The following is a 14564-nucleotide window of genomic DNA, read 5'->3' on the forward strand; positions in this document are numbered from 1 at the left end:
TCATCTTGTGAAACTATTGCATTTTTCCTAACAACTCGAGTGAAATAAGTACGTTTGAACCGTGAATCAGAGAGCACTTCTATATTCGAAAAACTTGGAGTCTTCACTTGAAATGTGACCGAAGCCAAAGAAGCATGTATGAAAAACTCAAATTTTTAAAGTAATTTTTCGTTGTTAATATATCATCTAGCAGACGTTGTTGAAGACGTAAAATTACTGCAAGGGTTACTTTATTTTGGATTCTTGTTCCAAGTCTTTAATGACTTCGTAAATAAAAATTTCCTCTTTTCTGAAGAGAGACTGGCCAATTTATTTTAATCGTTATTTTCATCTCATTCAGCAAGTTTAATTTCCCGATGTCGACGGATGAGCAACTGCTAACGTAAAAATGGATAAATGCAAAAGGGGTGAGTTTCTTTCACATTCCCGCGCAGAAGAGCCAATTCAAGTTCTCGCCTGATTTCCGATAAAATCTCACTCTCATGAATTTCTCACATAACCACCGGAAATTGTATTTCTGATTGAAAAAGTTTCGCGGCGGTAGATAATCAGAGGCTAAAGTCATATCGCTAGCAGTGTGCATCGCAAGGTTGTTAGTTGGAGGTGTGAACGCAACGAGTTAAAAACCAACGTTGTCATCCAAGAAATAAGAATGTCCCGTAAAATTTGAAAAATAGCGTATCATTAACAGACTTTTATTAATTAAATGTGTCTCACGTGAGATCCCATGACCATCCCAGTCTAAAAATTTGGGTTCTTCTCGCGAACGATAAGTCGTCGAAGGTTAAAACTTGGTGAAGTTTCCAATCTTAGTACACACTAAAAGAGAATAAATTTTCAGATAGATCAATTTTTTGGGATTGGCCCATATACACTGAGGAATGTCTTAAAACGATTGCCGGAGACGAGATTTTCAATCTGTTAAAAAATAAGAAAGAAAAAAATTAAAAGACAACGTTAATCTCTTCTTTCGTTTTTTGTCTTTGCTAAATATTGAGCGAGTTTACGCCTGCTGATGGAATAAAAATCTCTTCCTATAATTCTACGCGCTCTCCAAATACATGGGGAAAGAAAGAAACCTCGATAAGCGGAGAAAAGTATATGTCACGTATACAGAAAACGTGAATGATATCGACGAAGCGGCGAATCACTTTAGGGGAAATAACCAGTCCGTAATCAATATCTCGGACTCACCGTTTCGCAGCGGCATGGATGACGCTTCCTATAATATTCGGTTAAATTTATCGGGTCTTTTAGTCGGCAGAATGGATTCGAAACGAGTGGTTTGAGCTTCAACGGATATGAAGGAGTCGCCTGAACGCCCTCCGGTAGTCGAGATTGAATATCGTGTATATGAGGGGGTTTAGAGCGCTGTTAACATAACCGAGCCACGTAATGAAGTAGACCATTCTCTCGGTGGGGCAGCAGCCTGGGCAGAACGGGACGATAACGTACATTAGGAAGAAGGGTAGCCAGCATACGACGAAAACACCCATAATAACACCGAGAGTCCTGGCGGCGCGGCGCTCCTTCGACAACGAGATCCTCTGCCGTTCCTCGATGAATTGGTAGACCGTGGTGGAGGCCGCGATCGCCGTCGTCGTCGACGTCGCCCCTCCGAGGGTTACCGTCATGGTGGTCGGCCCGTCCTCGATCAGGGACGGCTTCGCCTGGGAACGGGGCGTCGACCTCTCGTTATGATTTGTCTCGGAGCTGACCGATTCCTCGGGGTCGTCGTCGGTGCAACGATGCCTCGTCGAGGCGACGGCGCCGAGTCTGCTCTGCCTCGCCCTCTCCCGGAGCCGCTTCCTCGTCGCGAGGAATATCTCGAGGTAGACGAGGCTCATCAGGAGTAGAGGCAAGAAGAACGAGCCGAGGGACGAGTAGATGACGTAACCCTGTCTGCGGGTCAGCTGACACGGAGTGCCGGGCTCGAGTTCCTCCGGCCAGTCGTTCCACCCGGCCAAGGGGGGGGAGCTTATCGCCCCGGAGAATATCCAGACGAAGGCGATCGTCGCGAGGACCCGTTTCAGGGTGCGTTTCTGGGCATAGTTTATCGGGTCCGTTATTGCCCAGTAACGATCTAGAGCGATCGCGCAGAGGTTCAGTATGCTCGCCGTGCAGCAGAGAACGTCGCAGGTCAGCCAGAGCTTGCAGAGGTGGATACCGAATACCCACTTGCCGAGGAGGAGGTAGGCGACGTTGAACGGCATTACGAGGAGGGCCACCGCCAGGTCGGCCACGGCCAGAGAGACGATGAAGAAATTTTGGACGATTCGTAGCGGTCGGTAGGTGAAGACGCTCAGAATAACGAGAGCGTTACCAAGGACCGTTGCCAGGACGAGGAAGCCTAGGGTGACCGACGCCGCTGCCGCTTCCCACGGCGGTAGGGGGACTCCGGATTCCGTTTCTTCCGGACAATTGCTCTCGAATTCATCCCCCAGGGGCCTCCCGGACGCTCCGACTCCGCTTGTGTTCATCCCTTCTGCGCGGCCTCCTGCACAACACGACAGAGCCATTTCTCTTTTTCTCTATCAAACTTTATATATACAACTATATTTCACCTTTTAACACATTTTATTACGAGGGTCATATTCAGCGGTTAAAGTTTTCTAATGTACCCCGTAAAGTACAGCCTAAACTATAATAAATTGTTTATTTTTTTTCCCATTAGTCAAACGTTTTGAAAAATTTTGAGGAAAAGTTCGTTTCCTCCCTAGGGAGGTAATGAAAGTCACGATTAAAATTAGCAATTTTCCATGCACTTCACATGCAAGAAAAAGTGCCTATTTCATGCACATGTCGAAAAAACTCTGTTTATACTCTAGAACCGCTGCAATAAGGTATACGGCACTCAAGGTGCCGACACCGAGCTACGCGCAGTCCACTAACGTACGCACAAGTTTTTGTTCAGACCATTCGTCCCTTGCCCTCGGCTCACGTGAAACTTGTGCATGGCTTGGCGGTGGCGGTGGCGCGTGGCTCGGAGTGGGCACTTCCACCGCAGATTTCTGGTATGTTTCTTTTTTAGCATTTCTCAATTACGCGTTAAAATATACCACCATTTGTGGTCCGGTGATTTTGTCTTATTTTCGCTTTGTACATGTATATACTTGGCAGAGACAAGCGTACAACACTCTTCTTTAAGTTCTCTCTCTGTTTCTCTGTCTTTGGGCCCTAGGCTTACCTAATCTCTACTGCACGTTATTTATCTTTAGCTCATTGTTAGTTTAATTTCAAGTTTGTTGAATCTTGTCAAATTTTTTGTTTCTAGTTACTTTTTTTTGCAAGTATCGCGGTCTAAACTGCTACGATTTTGTATATTATTTTATTTGATTATTTTGCTTGTAGTACTCCCTTCATTGTAAATCTTTATCTCATTTATTTTTCATTGTGTTATGTATACTTGCTCTCATTCGACATCATATCTAACATTGCTATGGATAAAATGAAAATATCCATCTTCTCTCTCGCCCCTTCAGCAGCTCGGGGATGGATATTGGCATTGAGTTAGACACGTGAATAAATATGAGACATAAAAGTTTAGAGGAGTATGCCGACGAAGCTAGCTTCCCGCGCGAACATTCTTCCAATATTTTGTTTTCCACTTCAAACCTTCGAGAGATTCCCATGTATTCCCGAACCTTAGACCTATAATCATCTCTACATGTATAGATATTACACTAACATGTATATACATATTTACCTAGCGGCAGAAGAGGGTAAATTGATTTTCGATATTAAATGCGAATTCGTATTATATCCTCAGTGTTACGTATTTGTATCATGAAACATATCGACAACCGTCGTGTACACTTACGTTGCTACCCCACACACACGCGTAAATTCTTGTTTTTTGCACACATTTCATTATCAGCGTAAAAACTGACGCGCATTGTCATAATATGTAGATATACGCGCGTAAATATGTGTACTATAATATTTTGGTAAAAGGGTATTATTCGACCGTATAATATGCTGAAACACACTCGCGGCAAAAACGCGTGGGGCTACGCGACGGTTGGAATAATTTATGCACAAAGTCTTGGCTCATGAAATTAAATTTTATTTTATCTTCTGCAACGTTTTCAAGAGCTCCAACGAGCGAGATCAGGCGGTCGACCCTCCTTGTCCGTCAGTTACGTTCATATTGTTAATTAAACGTTGAATTTAAATCAGCTGGGTATTCGACGCTGTTATAATTACATCAGGTGGTATAATTGCGGGGTGTAAAAGGAGAAAATAAAATAACATAAATTAACGCGCCATGGATATAGCCCTTGAAAACGTCGAGATTTCCCCCTTTGAATGTTAGTGTAGTAACGGGTAATTATTCGAAACACCAGATTCTACAGATTATTCTACTTGAGGCTTTGATTTCTCATTTACCAAACGCAACAGGGCTAGTCGTGCATGCATTATGCACCCGACGACGGTAGGTATACACACATTGTGGATTTGGTGCACGAATGATTCCCAATTGTAAGATATCTAGGTATACGTGCATGATTATCCGAGTGACTATACCTGCGTATTAAGCACTGAAAAGTTTGAAAACTAATCAATTATCCTACCCGTAATATTTACACCGGAATGAAATTGATTTCGTTTATCCAGGTCGTGGTATCTAATCCCAATGAATTTTGAGTAACTATATACGTAAAGACACAATAATTCGCGATACGAAATGCCTGATAGGATGAAAATTTGTTTCCAAGTCACCTAAATCACCTGTCACTGTTGAAAACTAACCCGCCATCCGGCAAAGACTCGTATAAGCTTAATAGACACATTAATTCATATTGATTGTTATAACGCACTGAATGTTTCAACAGCTAGGCTCCTGAAGCCCATTAGCGGATGATTAATTTTCGATGTTTACTGTTAATGCGTGTGGTGGTGTAAACTCGCGTGATTGGCTCTGGTTCGTGGCTCTGGCTTTAAGGTAGCGACGAAAGAAAAGCGGAGATACAGTAATAACGTATGTGATTATTATCCATGCAAGCCTAACCGATGCGACGGACATCCCGAGGACTCGGAACACCGTAGGTACCAGCGACTGGTCCATTGTTGAGCTAAAAATTTTCCACCTGAACTTGATCTTCGTATGAAATCCAAAAATTGTGCGAAAAATCGTTCACCAAAATCGAAACTGGAGATCACACAAAGCCTCTAGGGAACCAAGGAGCAGGGGGGGGGGGTGGATGTAAATCCGAGAACAAAGACGAGGCTGGATACCGAGTGTGACCACCTGAACACTGCCAGGATACGCGGGTGGTAGGCGTAATTGTAATTCGTATCGCGAGGATTGATTGACAGTTAGGGGGTGACTTTTCGCCCTCTCCGATAAACAGTACCTGGTATCTTTTATACGGTGGTACAGGGCGCGGCGACATGCTCCCGTCCCAGCGCCGTCCGACAAGCACTGAGCACCACCACCGGTTCTGCGCCAGCCCGGATGCGTTGACGTCGAAGAGACGCGTCGTCGAGAGTCGAGCTGCAGAGCGGAGCAGAGCGACGCGCAGACGCTTTCCGTCGTAACCCACAAAACGCAAACCCCCCTGCTTTTTCCCTGTTCTCCCGGTTCCTTTTCTTCTCGGCTCCGGCACGCACCTTTCGCCCGGACACGCGCCTACTCGTCGACCCGAACCCCAACGACTCACCCCACTTTCAACCTGTCTTCGTCCCTTCCTATAATCACGGGATCCCGCGATTTCCACTTTACAAGCATTTTTTACTCTCCAGTTTGTTTTCATTTATAAGTATTTTTCAACAAATTTCTCAACGTCTACCTATATGTATAGGTATATACGTATATATGTATGCATACAGAGATACAAGGACGTGGAAAAAATGTCTTCGAGTGTTTTCGGATGAAGAATCACTTTGGATCCGAAACACGTTTTCTCATCCTTGGTAATATTAATTATATTCATCCCCGGATCATTTGTAACATTCTTTATTTTTACTCTACCACCATTCAGTAGGTATACAGCTGTCGTTAGTTTCGTTATTTGACAATTTTTTGTTTGATGCCATCCAAACTTGCAGGCCACCCCTCTCGGAAAAAAGAAAATGAGTTGCACTCTCGGAAATGGAACATGCGTGTTCACGCCGCGTATTCACACCGGTACTCGCTCACATCGAAATAAGTAGTAATCGCACACACTGCAGCATACGTGCGTGTGCACCACTCTGTTACATCCAATCAAAACGCCGTTACCTCCTGTGTTGACGAAATTCTACGAATATCATGCTTCTGAATATGGATATGATTGATGCTTGGTACAATTGAAAAAAAAATTTATTTGCAATGTACCCATACATTTGTCTTGCTTGCCTATATAGGCATACTATTGATAAAAATATAGGATGTTCGGTATTGCTTCGACTCTACGTGAAAACGACTGATCCGATTTAAATCAATCTCGCAATGTTGAGCCACAGAAACTCTTTGAAGTGATCTGCACTTTGTTCCATTTTAATCCGCAAAGTTGGAGTTGAACAATACAATTGAAAATAAAATTGCGCCTGAACGTATGCAATTTTGATTTCATCCGCGTTACACGGCCCGCTTGCCTTTCCGCCAGTTATCGTAGCTTATACCTATACTGTGTACATGAAATTGTTTGTTTGTAGTACAAGTATGCGCGCAAATACCTCTAAAATTCTTGGTCCAATTTTGAAAATCCTTTCTGCAGTATTTATTTAATAAAATTCTTTTACATTCTGATCTTCCCACGTTTATTCATCCCTGTTACTCATCAATCATATTTTATTCTAAAATTAAATTGACGTTCGACAGATATCAGGCAACGGATCAGTTGTGTTTTCTGACAAATCGTCTATTAGTTGAAATGGAAAATGTTGTGCTCGCCAAAATACGCATTTCTATCGCATCGCGAGTTATACAGCTTTTTTCTCATTGTCAGTATGAGGCCTCAGGCCGTGTCGTTTTTGTCACGTTTTTGTACCGCCCCGCGTAGTGCGTCCACAGTATTGTACTTATTTGGGAAAGGGACTGTGAGGTCATACGTCCAGGGGTGTAAGACATACATGAATTAAATATGGCAGGAAAAGTGTAGGGTCCATTTTATGGGAAATGGTATATAATGCATACCGTTATGCTGCCGCGATAGTGTGAAGTTTATACCAAGAAACATTTGGTCGCGTATCAATAAATTTTGTACAGCCTCAACAAGTAAAAAGTTCTAATTATTAAACAAACAAAAGTTAAACCCAACGTAGTTAGTACGGCTATTGAAATGTTGGTCAGCATTTATAAGTTATAAGGTGTGAAGCCTGGATGACCACCAACTGCAAGATCACTGTGTCAAGGTGAAGTATTAGATTGCGTAATTAAGTGCACTTGCATTAATTATGTTTATCAGTGCTTCTGGTATATGCAATTTTTATTGGAGTGAAATAACACAGAACACACTGCAGAGCTATTTATTTATAGTTGGGTACCATTTCAAAAATGTCGCTCGTAATGTAGGGAGGGGGCAGACGATATCGGCATGAGATAGGCTTCACGAGGGAGTGTGGAAGAACGGAACGTTTGATATTTTGTGGATATGAAATTTTCAATAGTCTGGGTCTAGGGACTGATTTTTTTTTGCGTCGGCTCTATGAGTCTGAAATATTTTCGGTAAGGTAAGGGGGGGAATATTTATGTTTCATATTATTTTAGGGAGTGGCAGTAAGCTATTCATTGTTACTGGGGGGTCTCTTACAATCTTCACAAAGTGTGACGCATGCAACGATTTTATCCAGCGACCGCATTAAGCGGTTCGCTCACTGAATGGCCAGCGTTCGGCAGGACCAATTATACATGACCCTGTACGTCGTAGAAATTCTGCATTTATTTCACTATGTGTCAATGATTTTACACTACTATCAAGTAAATACTGCACAGTGATTGATTTTACCATCGAGCTCGTGGTTGAATCTGTAATAATTATGTATCGTATGTAATAAATGTGCATATTGGTTGTAGTGATTAAAATTAAACCCACTTCTCCTCTTTGGCCTCAACTCGGAAAGGTCGGACGAAGTTCATACGTTTGCTTCACTGCTGCAGAATTCCATGAACGAAGAGCGTCTAGAAGCGCTAATAATTTAGTAGAATTATTAATACGACTTTTAGGTTCCACGGAGATTAAGCGATCTCGTATTTTTGTCTAGCTGGTCGTGAAAAGTTTAATATCTGCCGGTCGCTTTATGGAAACTTTAATCCAATAGTATACGTAAATACTGAGCGTTGGTTGTTAACGAACTTGAAAAATGTTGGATACAATTCTCAGCCACATGAGAATATGAAAATTACCGAACCCATTTGCTTCAGGGTTAAACTAATAGAATATGATTAGAGGTGTCGTAGGAATAAAAATTTACGTGCGCCACAATTGCTACCACTCAATGATCCTAAAATAATAATCGGTTTAAATCGTGTGACTAATCGCTAGTCTAGGGGAATTTCGATCAGTTTCAAGAAGACATGTTTTACTCAATAATTTCTGTAATAATAACTTCCATATCACAAGTAATGGCATTTCTACCCGCTATACGATACGATTGCAGCGTAACATTCCCCATTATTGCCCATTGTTTTCGAAAAAGATTCACAACTTCCATGAGTTCAACCAACCGAAAATCGAATAGGTACCCAGCCGGGCTGAGAACTTTCCGAGCCCCCCCCCCCCCCCCCCCCCCGCCCACCCACCCGTCGCGATTTGTTTGTCTACTCAACCCTATATACCTGGAAGCAGCAGCTGATTGTGAGTGAGCAATCGCAAGCAAATGAGTAAGAGAGCTCAAAGTTGACCGTTTCAAAAGTTTACTGTACACGTAAGTGTTACAGTGCAGATAACGCACATCGACCGCCTAAGCTTATTTTGCCGAGATCAAAGGTCGCGACCCATACGGCGTCACTCGTTTTACTGCAGAAAAGCATGTCCGGACTTTGCGCGCCCTTGCACAGCTGTCCAAGTTCCCTTTATGAAATGTATATATATATATATATATGTTTGTATTGGTGGGAGGGTGGGAGGGGGGAGGGGGTGAACCAATCAGACAGAGATAGGCGGACTAAGATACAGAAAGAGAAAGAAAAATGGAGTGAGAGAGATAGAGTAGAAGGAACATGCATCAATATATCCCTCCCCTCCTTCTAGTGTCACACTAGTCTGTCTTCACCGATAGCGGAAAGTTTTACCGCAAGATTCGCTCCGCGAAGAGGTTCGAGAGCGCGAAGTTGTCCGTCAGTCCGTTGTTGTTTGGTGCCGCGATCGGCTCGTGCATATTGTGAGATTCGTATTGCAAACTGTTGAATAGAGCATTTATATCATCTGTACAAATCCACAATACGAAAATGTACGCGGGTCGCTTATCCAGGATCGCGAGGACAGCACTCAGTCCCATGAAGTATCGCCACATTCGTCTGGCCTCATCTTCGACGGGGTTGTGGCTATCGCATGCTCAACCAGTAAGTAACCCATTTTCCTTACCTACTTTCGAGAATTGAATCATTGAAATAGAAGACAAGGAACTGTTATATCACAATAGATTTATTTGTCGAAGTAGAGGAAGCACGGTTTTATAAAATCAAAGCTGAAAGTCAATAACTGGTGCTCTACGAGGATGGTGTAGCTTTAACGGAGAATAACAAATCTCTATCGTCTTGAAATATTTTGATTAACATTTTTCTGCTTACATGTTTATTCGCCGTGAGTCCGTGATAAAAATCTATAATACCACCTTCACCCCATTGGGAGATTCTCTGCTACTTACCGCGGAAATCACAAATAATAACGCATTTGTACCTATAATGATTTATTTATATACGATTCTTATACACAAAATAAGTCAAATACAAATTATCGGTCCAGGGTAGTCAGATTGCTGGTATGCGGCGAGCTCTTCAGACTTCGGACAGGCCGAGAAGAGCAACGTTCACGGACCGTAGCCAGTTGAAATACGCGCGACGTTTGGTTGTCAAGTTGGGAAGCGCGGTAATAACTCGGGAAGATGAGCATGGTCTGGCTCTAGGTCGCCTGGCTTCGATCGTCGAACAAGTAGCCGAGTGTCAAAATGAGGGACGTGAGTGCATCATGGTAACCAGTGGAGCTGTAGCTTTCGGAAAGCAAAAGCTAACACAGGAACTTCTCATGTCTCTTTCCATGCGCGAGACGCTGAGTCCCGCAGATCACACTCGTGAGCACGCAGGTAACATCTACTTTGATTTTTTGCCTTTCTTTGTTTTCTTTTATTATATCCTGGTCAGTTCGACTTTGCTGTCATCAATAACTGTCATTATAAGCTACGACAAAAGAAATATTCAATAAACAATTTATACGTGATGATGGTAAACCAATAAAGTACGGTTGAGTATGCGATAGACAATTAATTAGGAATGCGCGTAATTTCTCCTGCTCCTTTATTGAGGGATTTGAACTTATTTTCGTACATAGAATGAGTCATACACTTTGATTTTCCGAACTTTATACAATCATGCATTATTAGAAGCAATGCAACCATATCTGAGTCATTTCACGCCAAGCTGCACGCTTTTGGTACTAAATTTATATCGATATTTTCAAGTGACATTAAAGTTTGTGACTATGTTGTTTTCGCCTCGAGAAGATTCCTCTGATTTTTATCGCATTTCAGTGTCGGTATTTTCGAAGATAGTGTACTTCATATACACATATCGGAGTGCATTGTTAGTTCCCTTAAAACGAGCTTTATCCGGATCCTCTACGATGAACAGATCCGGAGATATGAGGGTTTTTTTTTTTAATTTTCGATACCGTCCAACTCCGAAAATACTGACACTGGAATTCTAAAAAACTATGTGTTTTCGTTTGGGCCAAAGAGAATGTACCTATTTACGAACTTTCATAAAATTTGAAAATCTGACCGTTTCGAGACTGTGCGGTTTGACGTGAAATAATTCATTTATGCGAGACGATATTAGGATACTCGTTCTTATCATTACCCATGGTCAAGTTATTGTTCCTCTTTTGACACGTTTATACGATACGAATGCTGAAGTGGACGAGCGTTATACGAATTACTACTTATTTTCCGGCTAGATCAGGTTTGAAATCTGTTGAAAACAATAGAATCTTAGCAATACCGATTAAAGTTAAGTCGGATACAATTGAATCATGTGATAAACCTGTAGGTATACAGAGCTGTTGGTTGCTGATAGAGAACCAACAAGAATTATCTACAACTGTTACTAATATTGGATCTTGAATATTATCAGATCGAATGATGTTGATAAGATGCATCATACAGTAAACGATAGAAACTGACAGTTAGTTAAAAGAACATAAATCCGACCAAAAACTAACGGAAACTATTCTTTTTTTAAACCACAGAGGACAAACGCCTCACCTTATATATTTTCAAGAATATTTTTAAACCCTTAATTGAGCCACGGCACGTGTGTACCGTACACTTACAGACGTTAACCACACTCGTGCTATAAAACTGCGTCCACTGTACAATTGAATCAAATATTAAACAAGCTTGTAGACTCCATGTGATGCAGTATTTGACCTATATCATGGAGCAGCGGAGTGGGAACAAATGTACTGAATTATGTGACGTCAGAAACGAGAGAATTCGACATTCGCTTGAGTAACCGTACAGTGTTATGCGTGGATTTGATTTCTTTGCGTTTCTGAAGCCACGTAGGACGTTAATTCATATTTCATACATGGCACTTATATATCATGTATAGACCAGGATGGAATACTTTTTGATTTTTGATAAGTGAAAATCCTGACCTGTACATGACCATCGCTTCATGGTTTGATTGTGAGACACTTGTGGTCTCCGGATATTTTTTCTACGAATAGTTATAAGTCTCAGCGGTGATTCCGGCAGTAAAGTTCACCTCTTTCAGGTACGTTGCTAGAGCCTAGAGCGGCTGCTGCAGTTGGACAGTCTGGACTAATGTCCCTCTACGATGCCATGTTTGCACAATACGGAGTGAAGCTGGCTCAAGTACTGGTTACCAAACCCGATTTTTACAACGAAGAAACCCGCAAGAATCTTTTCAGCACACTCAGCGAGCTGATTAGCCTGAACATAGTGCCGATTATAAATACAAACGATGCCGTTTCTCCACCACCTCAAGCCGACGAGGAGGTCGCCGGGTCGGGAGGTCGGAGAGGAATCTCGATCAAGGACAACGATTCCTTGGCGGCGATGCTCGCGGCGGAGGTACAAGCGGATCTTTTAATCCTGATGAGTGACGTGGATGGAATTTATAATCTACCACCATGGCAAGACGGAGCCAAACTGCTTCGTACCTTCAGTTCCGATCAGAGGGGCAATATTAAGTTCGGTCAGAAGTCCAAGGTTGGAACCGGCGGCATGGACTCCAAGGTGAACGCGGCGACGTGGGCGTTGGACCGTGGTGTTTCGGTGGTAATATGTAACGGGACGCAGGAGAAGGCGATCAAGAGTATAATGGCGGGTCGAAAAATCGGTACCTTTTTCACGGACACTAGCGGGCCGTCGGCGCCTGTTGAAGTAGTTGCGGAAAACGGTAAGCCTTCTGCGGTCACTTTTAACTGCACGCTCGCAATGACTATTCTCCCTTTTCGTCACGTTTTCTTTCATATTATATTCTTCTTCCAGCCCGGACCGGAAGTCGAGTCATGCAGTCTTTGCGGCCGGAGGAAAGAGCCAGCGCTATAAATACCCTGGCAAACCTGCTTGAGTCAAGGCAAGGTGACATATTGGATGCGAATAACAAAGACTTGGAGGAGGCGCAAAAGTCCGGCCTGGCGAAACCTCTGCTCTCGCGATTGTCTCTGACACCATCGAAGCTGAAATCGCTGAGCGCCGGTCTGCGTCAGATTGCCGACAGCTCCCATCAGAACGTTGGTAGGGTTCTGAGGAGAACCAAGCTTGCCGATGGACTGGAATTGAAGCAGATCACCGTGCCTATTGGTGTTCTCCTGGTCATATTCGAGTCGCGACCTGACAGCTTACCGCAAGTCGCAGCCCTAGCGATGTCCAGTGCGAACGGGCTGCTGCTCAAAGGTGGAAAAGAGGCGGCTCACAGCAACAAGTACCTCATAGAACTCGTCAAGGAAGCTCTAAACACTGTCGGGGCGTCGAACGCGATTTCTCTGGTTTCAACGCGCGAGGAAATAGGCGACCTTCTCTCCATGGAAAAGCATATTGATCTCATTATTCCCAGGGGAAGTTCTGAGCTTGTCAGAAGCATCCAGGAACAGTCTAAGCACATTCCAGTTCTAGGACACGCTGAAGGGATATGCCACGTGTACGTTGACAAAGATGCCGACATTGAGAAAGCGTTGAAGATAGTCCGTGACTCCAAGTGTGACTATCCGGCGGCCTGCAATGCTATGGAAACGCTCCTGTTACACGAGGAGCACTTAAATGGCACCTTCTTCGCTGATGTTTGCAACATGCTCCAAAAAGAAGGAGTGAGTAAACAAGTTCAATTCCCCAGAGGTTAATCTAAAGTCCATGATGTTTTTATTAGATTTTTCTAAAATCAACGATATACTTTTAGGTCAAGATCAATTCGGGACCGAGGCTTCGACAGCAGTTGACGTTTGGTCCACCAGCTGCAAAGAGCATGAAGACGGAATACGGTGCCCTCGAGTGCACTATCGAGGTTGTTTCCGACTTGGAAGAAGCCATAAACCACATTCATCGATACGGCAGCAGTCACACCGAAGTTATCGTCACGGAGGACAGTCGGAGTGCGGCGCACTTCCAGCGTCAGGTTGATAGCGCCTGCGTCTTCCACAATGCCAGCAGCAGATTCGCCGATGGCTTCAGATTCGGTTTAGGCGCAGAGGTTCGTAAAAAAATAGACGCGCATACAAAAATTACATGTCCATGAATAACATGCATGTTTATGTCCATAAAATGTGCATATTTATTTGCATTGTCTTGATGGTTATCATGCTGATGTTTAAGTACCATGCCTTTTTCCAATACAGGTCGGCATTTCCACGGCACGCATTCACGCTCGAGGCCCTGTCGGTGTCGACGGGCTTCTAACGACGAAGTGGATCCTGCAAGGTGACGGTCATGCAGCCTCCGATTTTGCTGAAAACGGGACCCGAACGTTCTTGCACGAGTCACTTCCTCTTCAGGACGCATGAATAATCTCGGGCCCTGATGATCCTCTTTACGTTGTGACTGCTGACCATTGGCGATATCGGCACAGCAACGCTTGGAATCTTAAGGGCTACATACGACGATTCGTTGAATTGATGAAAATTTATCTTTTTAAAAAAAAGCGGTCGGACGGTACCTGATTGCTGTTTGTGCTCTTACAACTCTAATAAAATCACGAAAATATGTTTTGTGGAATGAAGTTGGAGAAATTGGAAAACAAAAACAGAGATTATGGTTTGAATTACATGAACATGTATGAATTTCGTTTAAAAGTGAGACATTTTTCGTTGTTTGATTCATATCTAGCACTTAAAGAGTTGTAGGTTATATGCTACTGCCACGAAAGCTAAGCCAAGTTTACAAACACCATGTCAGATTTTAAT

General features: G+C 43.2%; 2 protein-coding genes across 3 annotated transcripts; one reads left to right on the forward strand and one right to left on the reverse strand.

The window, feature by feature from the left end:
• Nucleotides 1-1083: 1083 nt before the first annotated feature.
• On the reverse strand, nt 1084-5491 carry LOC124413335 (tyramine receptor 1-like). 2 transcript variants are annotated; one of them, XM_046893860.1, is made up of 2 exons: nt 5358-5491; nt 1084-2531 (listed from the first exon to the last, which is right to left on the reverse strand). In XM_046893860.1, exons 1-2 carry the CDS (start codon nt 5394-5396, stop codon nt 1293-1295), a joined length of 1278 nt encoding a protein of 425 aa, XP_046749816.1. In that variant the 5' UTR covers nt 5397-5491; the 3' UTR covers nt 1084-1292. The 2 variants fall into 2 exon arrangements, with proteins under 2 accessions (XP_046749816.1, XP_046749817.1); XM_046893861.1 differs by having other exon boundaries at nt 1084-2497; nt 5358-5419.
• A 3695-nt stretch (nt 5492-9186) lies between these two features.
• On the forward strand, nt 9187-14364 carry LOC124412992 (delta-1-pyrroline-5-carboxylate synthase). The gene is made up of 6 exons (XM_046893261.1): nt 9187-9487; nt 9891-10227; nt 11918-12565; nt 12658-13475; nt 13565-13855; nt 14001-14364. The coding sequence occupies exons 1-6, from the start codon at nt 9374-9376 to the stop codon at nt 14163-14165; spliced, it is 2373 nt and encodes a 790-aa protein (XP_046749217.1). The 5' UTR covers nt 9187-9373; the 3' UTR covers nt 14166-14364.
• Nucleotides 14365-14564: the final 200 nt, after the last annotated feature.

Source organism: Diprion similis, chromosome 12 (genome assembly GCF_021155765.1).
Source record: "Diprion similis isolate iyDipSimi1 chromosome 12, iyDipSimi1.1, whole genome shotgun sequence".
NCBI classification, from domain to species: domain Eukaryota; kingdom Metazoa; phylum Arthropoda; class Insecta; order Hymenoptera; family Diprionidae; genus Diprion; species Diprion similis.